Source organism: Haliotis cracherodii, unplaced genomic scaffold, assembly GCF_022045235.1.
Source record: "Haliotis cracherodii isolate W230 unplaced genomic scaffold, xgHalCrac1.p SCAF_1, whole genome shotgun sequence".
Classification (NCBI taxonomy): domain Eukaryota; kingdom Metazoa; phylum Mollusca; class Gastropoda; order Lepetellida; family Haliotidae; genus Haliotis; species Haliotis cracherodii.
In genome coordinates, this window is record NW_027266264.1 from 8,317,184 (window position 1) to 8,342,439 (window position 25,256).

At 39.2% G+C, this 25,256-nt stretch overlaps 1 protein-coding gene across 4 annotated transcripts in view; it reads right to left on the reverse strand.

The window, feature by feature from the left end:
* Positions 1 to 6,762: 6,762 nt before the first annotated feature.
* LOC139472030 (zwei Ig domain protein zig-8-like) overlaps positions 6,763 to 25,256 on the reverse strand; it is a 153,052-nt gene continuing 134,558 nt past the window's right edge. For 2 of the 4 annotated variants that reach the window (XM_071254526.1, XM_071254527.1), the window contains exons 4-9: positions 18,817 to 19,036; positions 18,482 to 18,502; positions 17,633 to 17,920; positions 13,820 to 13,846; positions 10,625 to 10,684; positions 6,763 to 9,640 (exon numbers count right to left, since the gene is read on the reverse strand). In XM_071254526.1, the coding sequence (XP_071110627.1) occupies positions 9,513 to 9,640; positions 10,625 to 10,684; positions 13,820 to 13,846; positions 17,633 to 17,920; positions 18,482 to 18,502; positions 18,817 to 19,036 (744 nt within the window). In that variant the 3' untranslated portion in view covers positions 6,763 to 9,512. The remainder of the gene's footprint in view (positions 9,641 to 10,624; positions 10,685 to 13,819; positions 13,847 to 17,632; positions 17,921 to 18,481; positions 18,503 to 18,816; positions 19,037 to 25,256) is intronic. The other 2 variants (XM_071254528.1, XM_071254530.1) reach the window with 2 other exon arrangements.

The window sequence follows — 25,256 nt, forward strand, 5'->3', positions numbered from 1 at the left end:
GCAGTACAGCATCGCTATGACAAAGCCCAGATACACCCCACTACCTGTGATTCATGGTTACCATGTACAAGTTAGATTTGCCTAATACTGCAGTACAGCATCGCTATGACAAAGCCCAGATACACCCCACTACCTGTGATTCATGGTTACCGTGTACAAGTTAGATTTGCCTAATACTGCAGTACAGCATCGCTATGACAAAGCCCAGATACACCCCACTACCTGTGATTCATGGTTACCGTGTACAAGTTAGATTTGCCTAATACTGCAGTACAGCATCGCTATGACAAAGCCTAGGTTCATCCCACCACTGAAACATGTGATCCCTGGTTACCGTGTCCAAGTCCAAGTATGGAAACAGATGCTAACCACTACACCACATTGAAGGGCAGTACACTACAGGGTCATACAGTGGACCCAGATTCAAATCTGTGGCATGTTGTGAGGGCCATTTTGATGTTCCTTGCAATGACCTAACTGCAAAATCAAAGTTAGACATGTGCCATGTTACTCAGTTATAAACCACACCAAACCTCATCATCAAACCGTATCCGCATCCATGCACTCAGACTAGGCTTAGTCTCTTAACATATATAATTCTGAAAGAAACAAGCAACTACATTTGAATTTAAAAGGAGCCCCAATGAGAGGGGAGAATCAGAACTTGTGGAAAATCTACAGAAGCTTCATTAAGGTTATAGCATTACAGTCAAGGGTGGGAGGAAAGGAAAATAATGATTCAGGGTCTCCCATGTACTGTGTGGTTGAGAAGGTTCAATCATGTTGGTGGCGTAGGTACATGCCATCCTTTGTAGGATCTGCTGAAGCTATGAATACCAACTTGGGTCCTCTTGGAGCAGTTGTTGTACAGTACAAGTGCACTTTTCTTTCATGGTAAAGAAATATACAACTAGATCATGCCATTGCTGTAAACTTGGCAGAAAGAGCAGCCATACCTGAAAAGAAATGTTGATATTAAAGCCAGCGCTTATATTACAAGGAGCCAGTCCATCCCTTTAGGACATTGTTGTTGGAGAACAAATGTAACCACAGGACATTTAAATAAAAAAATATAGGTTAAAAAAGAAATCACATTCTGACACGGTGAACCTCACTGACGAAATGTCCTGCACCTGCCATAGACTTAAATGGAACCTGTACTGTACACAATGACTGAACTGTATGGGTTGATGGGCTTGTACTGATGCGATGTTGTTAAATAATGTTGAGTTTGTACATAGTCTGTGTAATATTCACATGATGTTTATTTATTGCCATATTGATGATCTGCCATAGCATGGAACATAGCATTTATTTACTGTTTGGTTAATGTCATGTATGATGATATTTTTACCATGCCTGAAAATTGTATTTCGGTGAAATATAGACCACATTTTCCAATATCCTTATAATTCTCAAATTGCCCCCTAGAAATAAGATATAGATTTAGTCACAACAAATGGTGTGAAAACTCGAAAGTTAAATTTTAAAATTTATTTTGCGAGTATCAAAAATGCATATTTTGAATTTGATTGAATTGAAAGGAACTCAAGTGTTACAAAATGTAATGTATTTTTGTATGTATACACATTACTTTGCATGGGGTACACTACACTGACAGAATATCCTGATTAGGAGTTAACATTTCAATGGTACAAATCCTCAGTACAGTCTAGTTCAATCAACAGGCAGAAAGTTTGTATTTTATGTAGGCTTCATTCATTTTCCAAACTGACTCCAAGCCACTGAAGTATTTTTACCCAGAAGTTGATCGACGAGAGGTTATCTTGAACCCACAGAGCCCAAACAATAGGAAGGCTTCACATAAACAGCAGCAGCTAGCTTTATACCCATCTTCCAAAGATTATTAAGTAGAGCATGTGTGTCAACCATCCAAGAAATATTACTTTTACCTGCATGTGAATGCACGACTCTATCAGATAATGAAAGGGTTTTGAGGCTTTATTTGCATGATACAATGTGTATTAACTCGATAATGCAAAGTGGCTCAAATGAAATGTAGCTGTCATCACCAGGTTTTCATGCTTATTAATGAATCCTAGCATGACAATTTAGGGAGTTGTTCATTCACAGACCACGAATGACGAACATGATCTAAACTTAAGCTTATGTTGATCAGTAACCACAAGATTGAAGAGGAATTATTTGAAAACAGTAAAACATATTTCCAGTTCCTAATTTAAGCCTGAAGAGTGTCGGCAGGAGATGTCAGTGCATGTTTCTTCCTATCTACCCCTGCTCAGTACAATCAAGGGAACCCACGACTCCAGCTCCCAGCTACTGCATTTACCTGCAAATCATTGTACTGAATGTGTAGTAGTGTCTATCACTTTGTATGTTACTTGTATGAAGTTAAAAATAAAGTCATTGATAATTTTCAATATTTGTTGTGTTTAATTAATTTTTGTCTGTTCTGCTGGAGTTGTCATCTTCATTTGGATGTCCACCTTGTCCTTGTGGGTCACTGTCTGATTTGTGTTGTTTGTTAAACGCCGCTCCCAACATTATTCTGTGTATCATCAAGTCTGTACCAGACAATCCAGTGATCAACATCATGAGCATCGATCGACGCAATTGGAATACAATGACAAGCATCAATCAGCCTGACCACCTGATCCCTTTAGTTGCCTCTTACAACAAGCATGGGTTGCTGAAGAGTTAGTCTTCATGGATCTTCATAGTCCAGAGACCATGTACCGAGATTGGTATATGGTCTCTGGGAAAGTCGTATATCTTGTCCCTCTTTTGTTTACTTCACCAAATTGAATCCAATTACACCTACCGTATTCGATGTAATAAGCGCCCCGCTCTAATAAGCGCCCATGGCGATATTTGTTAATATACTGGCTAGTGAACAATCCTAATTAGCACCCGTTCCGATTGATAAATGTACACAAGGCTATTTATTTGTGCATAATACGTTTGTTATATGCACCCTTAATTATGGGCAATTAAATTCTGGAAAAATATATCTGTCATTTATAAACATTTCAGCATAAACCACAAAATTTACACTCTTTGAACTCTGTTGTTTTTCACCAAAATAATATTCTAATAAAAGCCCCCTATTTCTAATTTTGAGAGCGCCCTGGGTGCTTATTATGTCGGATACGGTATATATTTTTTATAATAATCCATCATGAAATATGTACACTTATGGCCAGTCAATATAAAGAAGGCCTTATCTTCAGCACCACATGCACACAAGGGTTTTCTTTGAAAACAACACAAAACAATGTTCAGTTTTTTTACATGTATATTCATTTCATCTTTGCTCATTACATACTTACAAATGCATGGTACATGGATACATCATATAAATAATGCAGCAGTATAGAAAATACAACTGCTAGAGATATGTACACCAGGAAGTTACAGACATGTCGGATGCAGTACAGTATATGTGAAAGTGCAACCAGCCTCATAATGGTGCAACCGGCGTCAACTGTACAACTGGCCTCTACATAACTGCCACCATGCAACCAGCCACAATGTGGTGCTGCTACCCTTCAGACTGTGCAACCAGCCTTGACAGAGTGCAAACAGCCACAATGTGGTGCAACCAGCACACAGATTGTGAAACCAGCCTTGACACAGTGCAAACAGCCTCAATGTGGGGAAGCCACCATATAGACTGTGCAACCAGCCTTGACAAGAATGCAACCAGCCTTGACAAGAATGCAACCAGCCTTGACAGAGTGCAACCAGCCTTGACAGAGTGCAAACAGCCACAATGTGGTGCAAACTGCCACAATGTGGTGCAACCAGCACACAGACTGTGCAACCAGCCTTGACAAGAGTGCAAACAGCCTTGACAGAGTGCAACCAGCCTTGACAGAGTGCAACCACCCACAATGTGGTGCAACCAGCACACAGACTGTGCAACCAGCCTTGACAGAGTGCAAACAGCCACAATGTGGTGCAACCAGCCACAATGTAGTTCAACCAACACACCGACTATGCAACCAGCCTTGACTGAGTGCAACCAGCCACAATGTGGTTCAACCAACACACAGACTGTGCAACCAGCCTTGACAGAGTGCAAACAGCCACAATGTGGTTCAACCAACACACAGACTGTGCAACCAGCCTTGACTGAGTGCAAACAGTCTTGACAGAGTGCAAACAGCCACAATGTGGTGCAACCAACACCCAGACTGTGCAACCAGCCTTGACTGAGTGCAACCAGCCTTGACAGAGTGCAACCAGCCTTGACAGAGTGCAACCAGCCTTGACAGAGTGCAAACAGCCTCAATGTGGTTAAACCCCCAAGAGAATGCAACCAGCCTCTATGAGTTGCAACAACATTAAGCATCAACAGTGCAACCATTCTTCAACAATACAGTTAGACAAGACACCAATCCCATCTTGGTGTCACCACACTTGACACAAGGCTTGACTCTATACTTGCTGCATGTTTGACACCAGATGTGCACCAAGGGCTGCAAGTGGTAGTTGATGCTTCAATACGTTTCCCTGGAGGATGTCAAAGAACAACCATCCATGTCAATGGGCTATTGTTTCTTCAAAACCATCAAGTGCTGATGATTTTAACTACATTTCTGTCCTGAACTGCTGTTTGAAGGAGTTTTAGTATTCACAAGTTAGTATGACTAAAGGCACTACAAACAAATTAAGTTGAAACTAAATCACTTCATTCTGGAAGATACTGTTATTGCTCCTGGGCTCAGCTGGCTAGGTTTATTGTGCATGGACTATCCGGAACACAACTGATCACTGACATCTGCATCTAGTAGAAAGGAGTGAGTTATACACATGCAAACAGAGGATTTACTGACAGTACACTTTCTATTAATTACTAAGACACTCATTCCAGTTACTGATGTTCTCGTCTAGAACCCTCCACATTTAGTTTTTTTGGTCTGAATAGGTCCGTACATTATCCTTAGAGACACCCTACTAAGTTAGTGTCAAGAGCTGCATAGGTTGGATGTTGAGGGCAAGGAAGCCAAGGAAGAACAGCTGTTAGCTGTGGCCAGTCTGAAACTTGATGTCATTGCAACCTGACATCAAAGGACCTGTGTGTCACTGATCGATGCTCGTGATATCAATCACTGGATTTTCTCGTCCAGACTCGATTATTTACAGACCACCATCATAAAGCTGGAAGATTGCTGAGTGTGGTGTTAAACAACATACAAACAGCTGTGCCTCACTGTACCCTTACAACATAGGTCCAGTATGTCATGAACGCTGACAACATAAGGCCAGTATGTCATGAACCCTGACAACATAAGGCCAGTATGTCATGAACGCTGACAACATAAGGCCAGTATGTCATGAACCCTGACAACATAGGTCCAGTATGTCATAAACCAGGACAACATAGGACCAGTATGTCATGAACCATGACAACATAGGACCAGTATGTCATGAACCATGACAACATAAGGCCAGTCTGTAATGAACCATGACAACATAAGGCCAGTATGTCATGAACCATGACAACATAAGGCCAGTATGTCATGAACCATGACAACATAAGACCAGTATGTCATGAACCATGACAACATAAGGCCAGTATGTCATGAACAATGACAACATAGGACCAGTATGTCATGAACCATGACAACATAAGGCCAGTATGTCATGAACCATGACAACATAAGGCCAGTATGTCATGAACCATGACAACAAAAGACCAGTATGTCATGAACCTTGACAACATAGGACCAGTATGTCATGAACCATGACAACAAAAGACCAGTATGTCATGAACCATGACAACATAAGACCAGTATGTCATGAACCATGACAACATAAGGCCAGTATGTCATGAACCAGGACAACATAAGGCCAGTATGTCATGAACAATGACAACATAAGGCCAGTATGTCATGAACCAGGACAACATAGGACCAGTATGTCATGAACCATGACAACATTAGGCCAGTATGTCATGAACCATGATAACATAAGGCCAGTATGTCATGAACAATGACAACATAAGGCCAGTATGTCATGAACCAGGACAGCATAAGGCCAGTATGTCATGAACAATGACTACATAAGGCCAGTATGTCATGAACCATGACAACATAAGGCCAGTATGTCATGAACAATGACAACATAAGGCCAGTATGTCATGAACAATGACAACATAAGGCCAGTATGTCATGAACCAGGACAACATAGGTCCAGTATGTTATGAGCCATGACAACATAAGGCCAGTATGTCTCTGACAATACCATGGTTCTTCACCAACATGTGCAATGATGCATCAGGGTTTAGCGTGGGTATTATCTTAAAAGACTGGAGGTCAGAACTTATCTGTGGTGTGCATTAGATGACAAACTAGATTGACATAAACATCAGATAATACAATGGAAAATATCAAATGTATACAAAGGGTAAAATATTTTTTAAATTCTGAAAACAAGATAGCTGGATCAGTCCAATTTTGAAATTTTTAAGTAGATACTGTACCAAATACAAACCATTTGCTGACGTGCTGACAGTTTACCATGCATCAAACATTCTGATATTGTATGTATAACAAAAGATGAGAAAAAATGATCCAAGGCTTATTGAATTAAAAACAAGAACAATGCTTCCAGTTTTGAAATGTTCATACTTTGACTTCTTTCTCTACAATGTCATCTACAATCAATGCAAGTGGTATAAACATACTGCTGTTTAAGATGTGCAGAGAAAGCGTCAGTCCCCGCAATGGTGGAACACAATGTGGACACTTCATGATCTATAACATCTTAACAAATTCAACGCAATTCTACACAACAAAATGTTAGTCTTGTTTCATACCTTCATGACTAGAGTCACTTGTTAGCTATGTACGCTAGTAATGCACCGCCCCTCGTCCAAGCCTCAATGTAACAGGAATTACTATATTATTTTAATAATGGCAATTACTGCTAATTCAAAGTAAACTCATCAAGATCACTTCTGGTACACTGTGAAAACAGACATTTCACTTCGATGATGACGATGTACAAGCTGAGAGATGCAGGTGATGATTGCAGAGAGTTATGAGTGCAGCAATGATACAGTTACACATCGGGTAGGTGCTCATGGACTGCACCAGGTATTTTCAATCGTTGAACATTTCTCTCTAGAAGGCTGTTGTGCTGCATTAGTAAAGTACAATTATATATAAGTGCTATCATATCACACAAACGTTCTTACACATTAAAACCAGAACACAAAATATATCAGTTCCCGTTTCTATACGAACAAATACTTCGGCTTTTCCTTTCGTATAGGCAGTTGCTTTCCACATTCTGCTCGACGTTCATACTTACTGAAGCTCTCATAAAATCTACAGTCTTCTGAACTGAAGATGCATTCAAATGTTTTTAAACAACTAACATTTACCAACTGTTTTTATCTCAAATACTCCTCACAAAAAACAATATGTTTGCAAAACAAAGATTAATCATATTGTGTAAAAAATGTTTGACATCTAAAGCAAAGGTTCTCAAAATGGAGGGCCACTTTCTGCGTTCGTCTTAACCCTTTTTAACAGTATAACCCTGATGTACACTAAGATCTTAGGCTGTTACAGTTGAAGACAGCAAGAGCATACATTTCCCCTTTGTGTTAAATAAAACAGTCTTTACACTTTGACAAAGTCTGCCATAAATTTTGTTCCTCTGTATTGACAACAGCTATTAAGAAACCAACCCCGAGCACTAGAGACACGGAAATCAACCAGGTAAGGGAGACACACAGTAGTAGGGTATCACATGGCATTGGTGTGGCTAGAGGCATGAAAACGATGTCCCATGTGTGAAGGTAACAGTCTGTACAATTTATACAAAATGTTTAATATCATACACAATCTGCATCAATGTCACAAGGGCTGGGCAAGAAATGCTCAAAAGCTCAAGGATGCTTTTTGGCATCCACATGGTGTTCTCTCAACACTGGACACCATCAGTCAAGCAACAAGCGTCTGAAAGGATGACTCCTTACTCCAAGTTGGACTGGAAAACAATCTGATCATGTAGAATGGCAATGGCATGACAAAACTACAGGAGGATGTCGTCTTATCTGTCCATCGTTGTCCTGCTGGAACATATCTTAATGCTGACTGCCACACACCAGCCATAAAAGGCAGAGTCTATGTCTCGAACATCAATGCTTAAGGTTTCAAACGATTTCTGACCAGGTCCACAATACTTGGTAACATGATAACGGCAGTGGTGGTCATAGTTTGGGGTTGGTTTGTGATATGCAGACTACAGCTAGTAGAGGATGTCTATCAGCAGTAATGGAGATTGTTGTCGCATGAACTAGTCCTAAGTCAGTCACACATGACTAGTAGGGTGGTGATAGTGGTGTTTGCCTTCAGTGAGCTCCTTGATAACGCCATACAAGTATTTGGGACAATGAAGCCCACGTCTGCTGTTTGTGGAGAACATCTTGTAACTTCACAAAAACTAATGTGAGACGTCATCTTTCCATGTCACTACCACATGAATAGGCACAGATCAGGCTAGATAGGAGCTACTCTTGATTCTCTGGCATATCAGCCAATACATACAGCATTTCATCTGTTCTTAAACATTTAATTTTGCAGACTATTTTTAATCAGAGCAAGAATAAGAAGATTTCTTTTCATGCCTCATATACTCGGACTGCATAGACTGCTTGGACATGTGTCTTTATGACTGCATAACATTCTGCTTGTAAGTCTGTCCAGCATAGGTTATATTATGTTCTTTTGTTTTCAGAATTTGTTCGACAACAGCTGTAGAAATTAATGCCAAACCATAATGGATTTTGGCTTTGAGTAACAATTTCGGGATACATTGATCCTGTTCTTTCTGATTCACACTCTGTAGTATTTCCAACCAAGTACAGAACAAGTCACTTTACCCTCTTGCCCTTCAACCAGGTGAAGTATAGGGCTGTTAAATGTTTAGTTGCCTGCATGGCCAGTGAAGCTTTCTTAACCGACTGCCTCACTGACAAGTTAGTGACAACCTGCAGGAAACACTGACGCCAGCCAGAGGCCGACATAAGTTACTACAATGATTCAGATCTTCTCCACAATGCTGCTGCTGTAGTTCCATATGGCCTTTAGCACATTAGCACATTAGCACATTAACCCATTAGCACAAGTACATACTGATGGATCTTATATGGAACATTGACCTTATGTATTAATTCTCCTTGCTTACGAATATTACATCAGTTTTCAGGAAAATATTCTTGATTCTCAGGCACACCTTGATCAGGATGACTGCATTCTTATTTCTGCTTCAAGGATGAGGACAATTCTGACATCCAGACAATACTGTTTCTCACACTCACAGGTGGTAGTTTTTCACACTGACGGTGGTATTTCCTCAAACTCACGGGTGCTACCGCCCTACCAACTTCCAGATGTCTATTGTTTGAGAACCAATTTGTCAGTGTCGTATAAAGGATCCTTGTGCTCTGTTTCTCATATGTATACCGGAGGCTACAAGCTCTGCTACAGTGTATGTGCTAGTTGCTGCCTAGTTCAAGTCCTCCAGTGTTGCAATAGGACTACAGTCACAATCACCACACTGACCAGCCACGGACCAGAGACAACAGAAGAACCTTGTGCAGAACTTGACCTTGTCTCATCTGTCTGAAGGTGACCAGAGTCTGAAACCAACACAATAACCCATATAATACCAAGCTGCATAATGTCACAGCTACATCATCAAACTATGGTTCATTGGTATAAGATTTCAATTCATACAAAAAATTGAAATCTTAAAGTACCTTGTTCGAACTAAATCACACTTAGTCTTCAGACTAACGTCTCTTACAATGTTCTATCAAGTGGTCACTGAGTAACTGGTTTTTGGTATAGTACAGTAGGGTTTGACAAGGACACTGCTGAGGCCCTATTACACCATATCAACATTGCATCATGTCTTTTGGAACTAATGCAAAAAAAAAGACTCCCTATGAAATGGTCAGGAATCAAATTCAAGCAATACTTCCAACTTTAGACTAACACTATGTCTCTAAAAATATATATTACATAGATTGGTTGGTTGGTTGGTTTTTTGTTTAGCGCCGCACTCAGCAATATTCCAGCTATATGATGGCAGTCTGTAAATAATCGAGTCTGGACCAGACAATCCAGTGATTAATATCATGACCATCAATCCACGCAATTGGAATCGATGACATGCATCAACCAAGTCAGCAAGCCTGACCATCCGATCCCATTAGTCACCTTTTACAACAAGCATAGTCAACTTTTACGGCAAGCATGGGTTGCTGAAGACCTATTCTACCCTGGAATCTTCACAGGTGTATATTTCATAGAAAAAAATAACATTTAATTTCAAAAGGAGACCAGTGAGATGGGAGATTCAGAACCTAACCCTGGGGAAAGTCTAGACTTTAGGGTTGTAGCATTAAAGTAAGGGCTGGGGAAGGGAAACTATTTCGGTTCATGGACTGTGAGACAAACTATTCCCACTTGGACACATGAATAAAGAACCTGGGAATATCAGCTGTACAGCCATGGATAACTGACAATGACATGAAAATAGCATTGTAATTGCTCCTGACCAATGACTTGTGAGTATTGTCGGGCTGAGGTTAGTGTGGAAGTGTAAAACAAGGCCGTACCGTACTCACTGTAGTGAGGCTGTGTCTGCAGTTGCTCATGCTCCCGCTCAGGGCCATGCTCTGCAAGTGGAGATAGTTGACCGTAAACAGGTTGTTCATCAGTGAGTGAATGAGTTGGATTTGACGCCCATTTGAACAGTATTCCAGTTATATGACAGCATGTCAGCTTCATGTGGGACGAACCCGTGAAGGTCTGGGTTAGAAACACATGCTTGTAAGAGGCAACGGGGTTGTCTACCTTGTGGACTTGGTGCATGCATGTCATTGTACCCCAATTGCATTTATCGCTGCTCATGATGTCAATCACTGCATCATCTGGTTCATACTCGATTATTTATGGCCGTTGTCATATAGCTAAAATATCGTTGACCGCCAAACAACAAACAAATAATGTGGGAGGAAAACCCGAAGTGATGCAAGTCCTCACTTTGGTAAAACCGATGTGCACAGGTATGGTGCTGACAAACCTAGAGACATTCTCAGGGCGAACCTGGGCCCACTTGCACAAAGCGATCTTAGCACTAAGATGATCGTAACTCCCATACTTTGACATGGGCTTACAATAGTCTTAGCGCTAAGATCGTTTTGTGCAAGTGGGTCCTGGACTTGAACCAATGATCACCGGTTTCTGGCATACCCAAGGGATGCAACTCTGCACAGTGAGTTGCGGCGCCTAAGACGACTGGGCCAGCAGTGACCCTCACTGTTTCAAACCATATCAGGATAAGTTCCTGGATATTAACAGTTAGCATGATCAGTAGGTTCCCAGTTTTCCAGGGGCAAGATCAGGTTTATGTTTGATTTTCTTTAACCCCAAAGTTTTGTTTGTTTGTTGTTTAACGCTGCACCCATCAATATTCAAGCTATATGATGGCAGTCTGTAATTAATCGAATCTGGACCTGACAATCCAGTGATCCAGTGATTTACATCGATGAACATCAGTCCACGCAATTGGGATACGATGACATGCATCAACCCAGTCAGCGAGCCTGACCACCCGATCCCATTAATCACCGTTGATTTTTACGGCAAGCATGGGTTGCTGAAGACCTTCAAGGTTCTTCACGGATAACCCCAAAGTGTTCATATTGTTATACTTTACACTTTTCTTACTCCCAAACACACCCATAAATGCATATTACTGTTTGATTAAACACAGCAGGGTTGTTCCCAATGAAGAACATAACAAATGTGTAAATCTCTACAAAGAAACCTCCGCAAACACACTGCATGGTTCTTGACAGTGTTTTAATGGACACAGACACACATTTCTGTTAGGATAATCTGATGAGCCTATTCATGGTTGCCTGTTGGGTGATTCCCAGTGGCTCAATGACCTGAGGTGCTGTGCAATGTTTGTTAGTCCAGCCCACATCTGATCATCCCAGACCTGCCCTGATGCTAGGCTTGTCAGCACTGACCCATGCTCTTGGTTTTTACCAAAGAGGTACTCGGCTACGACCTTGTTCTTTTCTCTCCCATTTAACTGGCATGCCGTGATGGAACTAAAATACTGTTCAAAGCAGCATTGTGTTAAAACCCAACTCACTTACTAGTAGACAGGCATAGTGTTTTTCCAATTCAGATATTAATTTAGTTGCACAAGGTGAGGTGAGGTGAAATGGGGTTTAACATTGTGTCCAGGATTATTGAACTTATGTAGCAACATGCATGCACGTGTGTGTGGCTGCTTGTACTAGTCAGGACTGATGCACATTTATAGTGCTCGCCCACTGAGATACCATGCTGCAGTTTAACATTAATACCCCACTCAGGCACAGTATACTGACTCCAAGCCGACCAGTCCTTGTTTTAGCCCCTAAATGCTGAACGCCAGACAGGGTAACAACAAGTACCATCTTTTAACATCTTTTGGTATGATGCGGCCAGTGATCGAACCCCGGACCTTCCGCTCTCCGGGCGGACACTCTACCACTAGACCACGGAGGCAGTCAGTTGCACAAGGAAGGGTCATAAAACCTTACTATGGGAATTGTTTTTAAAAAAAAGTAATCATGATATCTCAGCATTCACTTTTAGTCTTACCACAATTACTGTTGAAAGAATAGATTGAAAATAAGTACATGTTTTTGTTTAATGTTGCACTCAGCAATATTACATCTATACGAGCGAGACGTGGAAATAAGTCTGGACCAGACAATCCAGTGATTGATACTGTGAGCATCAATCCACCATCGGGGTATGATGACACACCATAATCAAGTCTCCAAGCCTGGTCATGCAATTTATTAACCTGCCTCTTTCAACCAGCATAGTTGACCAAGTCAAACACAGAATCACCAGGGGGTTTGAAGACTAAATATAACAGGAGATGTGATAAGATTGATTGCATAGAGTCCCGGGTGACGTTGTTCAAAACAACCTTAGCCTACGACTGTCCTAAATCTATGTTAAGGTATGGGAGTTACGATCACCTTAGCGCTAATATCGCTTTGTACAACGGCACCCAGGGCCCACTTGCACAGGTAAGCCTATGTTAACGTGTATGGGAGTTAAGATCACCTTAGCGCTAAGATTGCTTTGTACAACGGCACCCAGGGCCCACTTGCACAGGTAAGCCTATGTTAACGTGTATGGGAGTTAAGATCACCTTAGCGCTAAGATTGCTTTGTACAACGGCACCCAGGGCCCACTTGCACAGGTAAGCCTATGTTAACGTGTATGGGAGTTAAGATCACCTTAGCGCTAAGATTGCTTTGTACAACGGCACCCAGGGCCCACTTGCACAGGTAAGCCTATGTTAACGTGTATGGGAGTTAAGATCACCTTAGCGCTAAGATTGCTTTGTACAACGGCACCCAGGGCCCACTTGCACAGGTAAGCCTATGTTAACGTGTATGGGAGTTAAGATCATCTTTGTGTAAGATTGCTTTGTGCAAGTGGGTCCAGGAATGTTCTCCAGTGCCACTTTTTGCAGTCGTTGGTATCAGGGGTACTTCAGAACCATAATAATTATTAAATTGACAGTCACAATAAATATGCAAAGAAAAAAACAGAAATACTGCAACAAAAAAACAAACGATTTTAAGGTTCACTTTATCAACATAGATACTTGATTATAAACTAGCGCGTGTTCAAATTCCTTGTTGGAAAATCACTTATAAGTCATAAAGCAAAGATCCCCTCTCCTTGCATAGCGTTCAGAACTTAAACACTGCTGTTCCTGTACTAACCTCGTTTGTTAACATTCGATGACCCACCTGGAACAAAAACAACAGATGTCAAAAATAGCAAATAATTGAAATAATTTGAACATCATTTCTAATGGTGAGGTCAAATGAAGCCTCATGACCCTTGTTTAACATGGACATGCCCAAAGTTGGATGACATTTTAATCCCTGATGTAATCTGTCACTTCCTTCTGACATTGCCCCTTGTGTCGCTGTCGTGGAGATAAGTGCTAGAATTAGGGACCTAAATAGGCGAGGAAGTCTAAGTGGTGTGTTTGTGTGATGTCCCCACTAATCCACACAGCAGCAGGTCAGTCGATGTTCAGTTCTTACCATCCACATCAAGCCATTATAATTTGCCCTCAGTGCCAAGTATATATTTTTATCAGAAATGATAAACCTCCAGTGACGTCCTCCTTTTGTTCTCCAGTTAAATCTCATAAACAGGGATGTTGTAATATGTCCGGGATTTTATAAATACAACTTATATTGTAACATATGAATTTTTCTCGCTAGAACACAATATAACGAAATGTAAAATCAACAAATGATTTCTTTATATTCCCGTGGAATGAACATGCAACCTTCTTATCTGTAGCCAAGTAAGCTTACCAGTAGACTACAGAGGCACTGATTAATCACAGTGCTTTTAAGAATGTCTTTTTCAAGTAATAGATATTTTATGCCTGTTTCCTAAGGTTCATGGAAAGTATGTTTGAAACACCTGGCTCAAAATGTGTCATGAAATTAATGTGAGTGTTAACACCTGGCTCAAAATGTGTCATGAAATTAATGTGAGTGTTAACACCTGGCTCAAAATGTGTCATGAAATTAATGCGAGTGTTAACACCTGGCTCAAAATGTGTCATGAAATTAATGTGAGTGTTAACACCTGGCTTAAAATGTGTCATGAAATTAATGTGAGTGTTAACACGTGGCTTAAAATGTGTCATGAAATTAATGTGAGTGTTAACACCTGGCTTAAAATGTGCCATGAAATTAATGTGATTGTTAACACCTGGCTTAAAATGTGCCATGAAATTAATGTGAGTGTTAACACGTGGCTTAAAATGTGTCATGAAATTAATGTGAGTGTTAACACCTGGCTTAAAATGTGCCATGAAATTAATGTGAGTGTTAACACCTGGCTTATAATATTTCATGAAATTAATGTGAGTGTAAACACCTGGCTTCAATGTGTCATGAAATTAATGTGAGTATTAACACCTGGCTTAAAATGTGCCAAGAAATTAATGTGAGTATTAACACCTGGCTTAAAATGTGTCAAGAAATTAATGTGAGTGTTAACACCTGGCTTAAAATGTGTCAAGAAAAAAATGTGAGTGTTAACACCTGGCTTAAAATGTGTCATGAAATTAATGTGAGTGTTAACACCTGGCTTAAAATGTGCCATGAAATTAATGTGAGTGTTAACACCTGGCTTAATATGTGTCAAGAAATTAATGTGAGTGTTAACACCTGGCTTAAAATGTGCCATGAAATTAATGTGAGTGTTAACACCTTGCTTAAAATGTGTCAAGAAATTAATGTGAGTGTTAACACCTGGCTTAAAATGTGTCAAGAAATTAATGCAAGTAGCCTTGACTTTGAAGAATAAAAACTCATCTTCCATAGAATTCCATGCTTAAGAATGGGGTGATAGTGTAAGCAAGGATTATATCCTACCTAAATATTATCCCGGGGGAAGTTTTACTCTGGAGTATTGCATAGGATAGGATTGAACACACTGGTGTGGGTTCAAATTCACTAGGGAGAATTATCCTGACATTAAATTATTTCATCCCCAAGATAAAAAATCGGGGAGGATAATATTCACTCTTACAATAGCAGTTCAATATTTGCAACCTTCACAAACTTAACACTTGCTTGATGTGTGATCTAACTTCCATGAAATCAAAAGCAGGAAATCCAAAATAAAGCCTATTCCAATGGATGACAGACCAAGATGGTACAGGTTCCACGTGTTGTGACATGCGTTATTCACTCTGCTATGGGACATCTCCACTACACAGGTCAGCAGTGTTTTGCTTGCAAATAGGAGATTATTTTACAAGGTTACTGAGATCAAAGATCGTAACTGACCATACATGATACAGGATTTGGTAAGTAGCACTGTCTAAATCTACTGTTAAAGATTTACACAGCTGTGAACAGCATTTCAGTCATTGAGTGTTAAGGATTTACACAGCTGTGAACAGCATTTCAGTCATTGAGCGTTAACGATTTACACAGCTGTGAACAGCATTTCAGTTATATCACCAGTCCCAGATAAGTTTTACAGTAAAATTATCAAAATTCCGAGGTAAATTACTAAAATTCTGCAGCTAAAAATTATAACATTCTGTGGTAAGTTCTGCAGTAAAAGCACAACCATTTTCCCTACAAACATAAAGCAAACTCTTTTAAATTTTTAAATCTCTTGCATTCAGACATTTCAAGACAAACTTTTGCAATACATATGCATAGTGTTGGATATTCATTTATGGTTGATGTAAACATAGTCTATGTAGTCGTAACACCACAGGAAAAATATATATTTCAAATTTTACTTTTTGGTAGGATTCCTATTTTGTATGTTTGAATTGCATGTCAAATGTAGGGCTGCCAATTTCCACTTTTTGATCAAACCAATTGATTCACTGTTATAGAAACAGATCACTCCCTCATCTGAGTCCAACTTGTTGCAAAGGAAATGTAAAACAATTTTTCTAAAAATTCCTAAAAAACAAAGGCACCCATTCAGTGGATGTCTGATGTGTATACAAAGTTTCATGAAGAAATATTGAACGGTTTATGAGTTAAGATGGACAGACAGACAGACACCATTTCTTTATCACCTGTAAAACTTGGGGGGTGGGGTATTGGGGTGGGGGGGGGGGGGGGGGACAACTGAAAGTGTAACTCAACTGAAAGTGTTACAAAGGAACGCATAATTCATGTTTTATAACTACATGTTTAAGCAATAACATCTGATCATACTTACAGGGACTTTCATTCACACTGTTTAAGTACATATGATTAACATGGTATTTGGACTGACTGCATATTCGTTAACAGAATTCTTTCCCCATGTTCTTGAGTTGCCCTCAATGAATGGAAGCATGCAGGCCGTTCAATGATCTGGACAAAAACTAACCCATGTGTTCCCGACTCACCTACTCTAACCTTGACTGTGTTCCCGACTCACCTACTCTAACCGTGACTGTGTTCCCAACTCACCTACTCTAACCATGACTGTGCTCCCGACTCACCTACTCTAACCGTGACTGTGTTCCCAACTCACCTACTCTAACCGTGACTGTGCTCCCGACTCACCTACTCTAACCGTGACTGTGTTCCTGACTCACCCACTCTAACCGTGACTGTGTTCCCGACTCACCTACTCTAACCGTGACTGTGTTCCTGACTCACCTACTCTAACCATGACTGTGTTCCTGACTCACCTACTCTAACCATGACTGTGTTCCCGACTCACCTACTCTAACCGTGACTGTGTTCCTGACTCACCTACTCTAACCGTGACTGTGTTCCCGAATCACCTACTCTAACCGTGACTGTGTTCCTGACTCACCTACTCTAACCGTGACTGTGTTCCCAACTCACCTACTCTAACCATGACTGTGTTCCCGACTCACCTACTCAAACCGTGACTGTGTTCCCAACTCACCTACTCTAACCGTGACTGTGTTCCCAACTCACCTACTCTAACCGTGACTGTGTTCCTGACTCACCTACTCTAACCGTGACTGTGTTCCCAACTCACCTACTCTAACCGTGACTGTGTTCCCAACTCACCTACTCTAACTGTGACTGCCTGACTGCTGATTTCGTTCTCGGATCCCCGACACATGAACATCCCCGAGTCATGGGGCTGGCTGTTGTCAACGATGAGCTCGCTGTAGAGGGAGCGGTCCTCCACGGTCCAGAAGCGGGTGATGATGTAGTTCCTGTACCTCTCGCCCGTGATCTTGTCACCATCTTTGAACCAGTCGATGCCCCGTGCGTTTAGCCTGCCTGAGATGTTGCACAACAGCCTGATCTCGCCCCCCATGGGTACATAGTTGGACCCTTGCAAGAAGATATCTGCAACACCACGTACGTGCCTCGTGATAGAATGGGAGACCCTCTATTATGTATCACATAGCTGGGATATGTACAATTTAAGCGCTGACAAACGTGTAATATTAAACATCTTGTCATGTTACATCAAGAATTGTTAATTAAGCACTGACGGACGATCAGTTTCTAAAAGTTGCAGACCTGATAATTGTACTCCCTAAATTAACTCAGCATTCTAGTTTTAATTCAATGCAAGAAGTAAATTCACTGTACGTTAAACACATTATTGATGAATAAAATTTCAATGAGTTAAAGTTATTAAGTTGACAATCCACCAGTTATTGTTCTTTTCTAAGAACTAACATGAAACAGTACTATTCTTATGTTTACCCTTTTCTTATTTTTGTTCATTTGTCTAGAGCATTCTGAACTGCAAACAGCTAGTTTATCCGGTTGTCTGACTAAAAGTTTGGGGAGTTTTATACACTGTGTTAAGAACCAAAAGGAATGTGGAAAATGTTATCCATATCTTCTGTTAATCTGAACTGATTGTTCATAACTAGTACCTAACATCCTGATTCTTACCTGGCTTTCTTGCTGGGGGATCTGAAACATAAATGCAAAAGTTTTATTTTTATATCAGCTTGATATATACATTGTATTATCACGTATGAAACTAGATAGACCTATGTTCTGCGTGAAGCTTAAATAGAGTTATCTCCCTTGCACCAAAGCTGAAGAAACATTCAAGTTTAAACTCAAAATTCTACACAGCAAACCGCTTCAGTGAAAATTTAACTAAAAATGAACAATTCATTATAGGTAATATGAATTTGCTGTACAGTTCTAAACAATTCAAGATTATCATACATAACCAAGAATTTCCTGCTTACAGTTCACACACCATGCAATCGCCTTACCTATAACAACCAGGTACACTTCTCGTACATATTTTTTGGTGGCCGCTATCTGGCACTCGTATATTCCTGTGCGGTCCTTCTGTGCATTCTTTATCAACAAATTCCAATCACTGACTTGGAAAGAAATTCTTCGATGCTCTGAAATAACATTAGGGTCCTTCACCCATGTCAGTTTACCGATTGTCAAGAAGTGGTCTGCCCCTTGGTGACGCCACACAACCTGGAACAAAGAGGAGGACAATACAGAGCCGGCCTAGGATAACAGGCTTGATACAAGTCAATAGCAGGCGGGTATTTGCATAATACACTGGGTTATCGTCCATCAGTCTGGGGATGGTGAAGGGTTTGTAAGTATTTGTACAAGTCATTGATTGTGAATTAGTGAATTTTGGGCTATTTTCATCTCTGATATTCACTTTTATAGAGGCATATCGTACAAAATCGATACTGGTGAATTTGCGACGACCATCACTGCGATATTGACTATAACATACATTCCATAAGAACGAGTAATTATTGTGTCATGTTATTCATATTTAATCGTATTGCATGAACTTATTGTTCAAAAAGGTGAAAATTGTATTAGAAATGCACATTTCACAAATGGACTAAAAAATATGAAAATAAATTTGCTTTATTAGGATGCTTTCTGAAGAAAATAAGTGCTGAAAGTTACCTGACGAAATAAGAGAAATACTATGCACCATCCACATCATGAAACTAGTTGGCAGACAAAGTGGTTTTTTGTCAACTTCAATCAACGTTCTTGAACTACCATTACGCCCAGACCAAGTCCTCCATTAAAGTGATATCCCAAAATGCAACACACTGATATAGCTTAATGACCCAACCGTACTTAAGTTACCAGTTGAAAATTAGAAATATGCCATTTTAATCAATCAATTCTTGACATGCCAGGATAATAATTTTCAAAAGAGAATCCCAAGAGATAAATTTCTAACGAGTCAATGTCAACTCTAAATATGGATGACTGACGACATGATGTGAACAATTAAGTCCAGTCTAATGAGGATTCCGATTCAAATTTATCCAAAACAAAACTCATGAAAGTGGATTTGTATTAACGACTGAGATCTTATTTTAGGTGAAAACAACAATTAGCCTAATAACATTTTGATTTTCAAGAAATTAATTGAAAATTCTATTTGCCCTAAAACCTGTATGACAACCTATATATTTTTTCTCCATTCTGATTCAATGCCAGTTTCATAGAGCTAGCCTACTGAGATACCATACTGTCATTCACAGTGTTGTGAATACGACCTGACCAGTCCTTGTTTCATCCCCCTAATGGTGAGCGCCAAGCAGGGTAACAACAAGTACCATCTGTAACATCTTTTGGTATGACGCGGCTGGGGATCGAACCACCAAGCTTCTGCTGTCCGGGCAAAGGCTCTATCAACAGTTAGTTGATACCATTTATACACCTCCACTGAGGTCATCCTATTATTCTCCAGTGTGGTTAAATCTCATAAACAGGGATGTTGTAATCTCCTTGGGATTATATATAACATCCCTGGTATTTTATATAAAATCCTTGGGATTTTATAGAATATTCCATGCAAATTTGTTACATAATGTCTTATAATATGCTAGGGATCTTATATAATGAAATGTAAAATCAAATGACAAATGTTTTCTTTATATTCCCGTTTTAAGTTTCTATTTTCAGTTTATAAGATAGATAAAATACTTTCCCTCAGGTTTTTATGATATTTTAACCCTCGGACGTCCTTAATCCTCACTTAAAACAAGAATTGTGAGTGAGTGAGTGAGTGAGTTTTTAACACCGCTTTTAACAGTATTCCAGTTATATCACGGCGTGTCAGCTTAATGTGGGAGGAAAGCCCGAAGTGATGCAGGTCTCAGACGTTTACCACTTCTGTGAAACCCACGAGCACAGGTATGGTGCTCACAAACCTAGAAACATAATCGGGGCGAACAGGGATGCGAACCCACAATCAAAGGTTTCTGTCGTGCCCAAGAGACGCAACTCTGCACAGCAAATCACGGCACCTTAGACGACTGGGCCACCCTTGCCCCCTCTGACTTAACCCTCTGGATGTCGAGGTTTTTTTCTGACACACATTTTCCTAAGATCGGAAAAGTGAAGGTTGTACAAGAATTGCGCTCATGTGGCACTGGATCTACCTCCGGCTATAAAATTACGCAGAGGTGGAGAATATTAAATTTCTCATTTGATGGTGTTAAGTTAACTGCAAATATTAAAACAGTTTAAAAAAAATACACTTCTAAGTGTTGTTCGAGAATTTATTTTGCGTTGAAAAACAGTAAATTTCTCAACTTTTTATCGAACACCGATAAAAGTACTGTGCGACGATTTTTTTATTTAGAAGCTTTACGGAATCTGTAAGCGAACAAAATACTGCCTCATATCTGAAGGACATAACTATATATCAAATGGAGTTATATGTGTATGTATAACGACATACATTCAATGCCAAAAATAGCATGCTGTACATGACGAAAACTGATTTTTCTCTATGACGTCAAATGGCGACAGAGAGGTTACACATACACAAAGGAAAGGGGGCATAACTCCGCTAATCTTAGCACTAGTTTATTGTAACTCAGGTCACTTGGTGAGAATTAGCTGTGGGTAAAGATAATATTTTTTCGTGGTGTTTTGTTCACTAGGAACCAAACTATTCCAACACAAATATCGATAAAGAAACTGTATACGTTTAGTTATTAAAAAAACGTAAGAAATGATGAAATCATACTTCATTAAAAAAGAGGTAATAGAGAAATGGATGGCCCTATCTAACCTATAACTTAGTCCTTAGATTCCAACATTCTCCTGAATGTGTAAGTGTAATTTGACTAATGTTGCACCATTATTAATGGAACACTAGCCTTATCATCAAATGTAATGAAATATCAAAAAAATAACACCATTCTATTTGACGTCATGGCTGGTTTAATGTGTTTGAAAACGTCGGAGAAAGATGACACTGGTATTTTGATTAATATATATCACCCCTAATTTTCGTTCATAGTATGGAAAATCTCGATGTGTAAAACGGAATTTGACGCTTTTTCGACACAACATAAAATGACTGCTTTCACCAAGTAAATAATGTCATGAATATGTAAACAATTAAATAGTTTATCGTGTATCTTATTTGGACAAGACTCGCACCTGTTTGGCATCAATTTACGTAATGAAATACACAAAAGAATATTTTCAAACAACCAAAATTATATTCAATATTGGACATACATATTTGTTCATTATTATGTTGTTATTATATCTCTTCATCTCGTGTCAGAATTACACACTTAAAGATGCAAAGAAAGCTATATTGGTATAGACTTATCAGGATAATCGTATACGGTTGAACCAACAGGGAATCTGGCATGGGTTTTATTTTTATACATTTTACAATTCCTGGAGAAATAAAGTAAACAGTTTAATATCCTGTGATCACAATATTGAAAAAGGAATGAACCCATTGATTATATAATGCAAAAGAGAAGAATAATTCGTAAATTGTTTGTGACTTACGAGCACCTGGCGAATTGTTAGATATCACTGTTCTGTGTATCAAACGACATAAAAAACAATTCGAAGGCCAAGATAATTCTTTCAGAAACGTGTGCATATATTTAACAAATATTATCCATTTTGTTAAAGTAATATATTCAGTTTTAGTTATAAAATAAAATGAAACGACTATTCATGGACATTGGTTATATGAACTTATAAAATTGACTATTTCACATCCCAAGAAATACGTACATGCTGCAGTTACATTTACACTTCATCTTGTAACACTTGTCCAAAGGAAAGAATTATCTATTCGACACTAAAAACCTATCGATTATTATGTAAACAATGTTCAAACAAACAGGAAATTATCAAAGGTTCGTTCATACATGTTGTGGCTTATATTTACGTATGATATCATTTTGAACATTGACAAATATCCAAAGTGAAATTAATTGTGTGAAGAAATGTATAAAAGATATGCAAAATCTACATCATAACTGAAACTGTAAACAGCAAGATACAATGATTGTGTGCACTTTCATTCCAGGACCTTCACCTCAAAGAAATTACCAAACATGTACAACATTGTTGACGTATGACATCACTACCTGTGACCGCCTTTCACAAAATGGCGTGTTCACTGTCAACAGTACGCGGGATTTTACGAGGGGATTCATTGATTCAGGGATCGTATAAACATAAATGTGACATGTAAGTAATCCGAAACCTTCTGACAATCTATGTACTGTTATTTGTTGTTATAATTTTTATTGAAACAAACAGAAATAGTCAGAAATTCTGATAAATACTGTTGTCGTTGTGCGTGATTTTGTGTCAGTAATGGCATCACACAAAACGGTCACTTTGACAATTTCTGTTGAAAATATCAAATCATTGCAATGTATCTGTTATAAATTCCCCAATTCTTCCTACGATTCTCTTGCAATGCATATTCAGAAAATGTTGAGCCAATATCTTGAACGAATAGACGAATGGATAGCTCAAAATAGGAGAAAATGCTACACTGTGTAAAATAGGTATTTTGCTTTGTTTACATTTAAAACAAGTGCAGTTTTTCAAGCACAGCCTTCGTTTTCACACCAAATTTATTTTGCTTGATTTCATCCAGCCACTTTGTATTGGTGACAAAGACCATTGGTCATTTGATTCTAAAATGTATGAGGAATTCAAGGATGCGTGTATCGCAGCTAAGTTTAAAATATATGTGATGTTACAGGTGCCTAATTACCGGTGTACCAGAAATGTGATTTTGTAAACACTATCCAATATGGCGGAAAGTTCACTTCGGCGCTCGTGTTAGCGTATTTTCCAAAACATTCTATATGATTCTAGGGTTATAGGAGACGTTTTGGAATGATCATTGGTGATTTCATAAAAGACAGATACCCGTGATCACTAATATGTTATTTTTTAAATTCATTTCTCTAAGTAAATATCCGAAAGTTAGATTTCAAAACATGCTGTAAATAACGCCGTGTGTGGTGATTTAGTAATGTGTAAAAAATGGCGACATTTACAAATTTTCAGAGGTCATTTACAGTACTTTTGCTTGGCCGAAGATGCCAGTGGATGATATCACAGAACAGGGAATTTCCCACCTTATTCAAAACTGTGAAGCGTATTTGTGTGGGTGATGTATTTTGAATTTTATTCGACTTCAAAGTGACGGTTGTAGAGGAGGGACATATATGTCCCTGTGGCATCCAGGGGGTTAAGACTTTGTGCCTTCCATTCAGCAGCTGCTTCCTGACAATGTCATCACCACGACAACTCAAACATATCAAACATATCAAATCTGGAGGTGTTATTTAGGGAGATATGAATAAGACACATATCAAGCTACCCTCTGTTATTTACAGCACATAATAAATATACACCTGAAGCACGTCATAATAGAATAACCTGGAAGGACAACAAATAAACAGAAATATCAATACATGGCAGACGTGCAAATGCTTGGCAGAGACTGCCATGAAGTGCTGTTTGTTTACGTTTTAATCAAGATGGATCCTGCAAGCAGGGGTTTGTTATGACCAAACATCCAGGTTTGGGAACACCATATTGAATGAACAAAACACACTCCATTTGTATTTCCCATCAGCCTTGCTAGTACAGCCTTGCTCCAAGGCTGTACTGACAGATAAGTCCATGGATGTGTAGTAATTCTAGCTTCCTAATAGGCAAGTCTAGATATGTGGACAGTCTAAAGACTCCAGTTTTTTATAGGGACAACTTGTTCTTATAATTTACATTATCTAGAAATTATGATTTTAACTAATAATTATTGCCTTAGAGCCCTGTGCAAGTCTATATTGTTCAGCACCATGTGAAATGAGAGCAGTGTAGTAACTGCCTGTAACACTTGGGCGAGTCCAGGAACAGGTAATCTGGTGTAAGGATTACCCTGGAACTTGACTGACTGCATGTCACTATATTCCAAGCACAGGAACAGATGCTCATAATATCAATCACTGGTCTGTTTGGTCTTGGCTCAATTATTGATAGGTCCTGGTCATCATGTAGCTGTAATATTGCCAAGTGTGGCGTTAAACAGTAAACAGTAAACAAGCAGTGGTGGGGTTTTCAGCAACATGTGAGATATCAGCACCATGGTAACAGCTTTCAAAGTGAGGCTTCTTAACATTCATTTGTTTTTTAGATATATCCTACAATGGCAGGGTCAGTGAATGATTTTTTAAAACATTGTTTAATAAGTAATTATATAAGTAAAAGGGACATTTTGCTTCCTGTGCAGAAGTGTTAAGTGTTGTTCATGACCGAAATTATATTTAGCAGGAAGAAAATGACTGCTATGATCTGATCTGTGAACAAAGCTATCAAAACAATCCTGCAATGTTGTTGATGAAATTATCACCTTCAACGA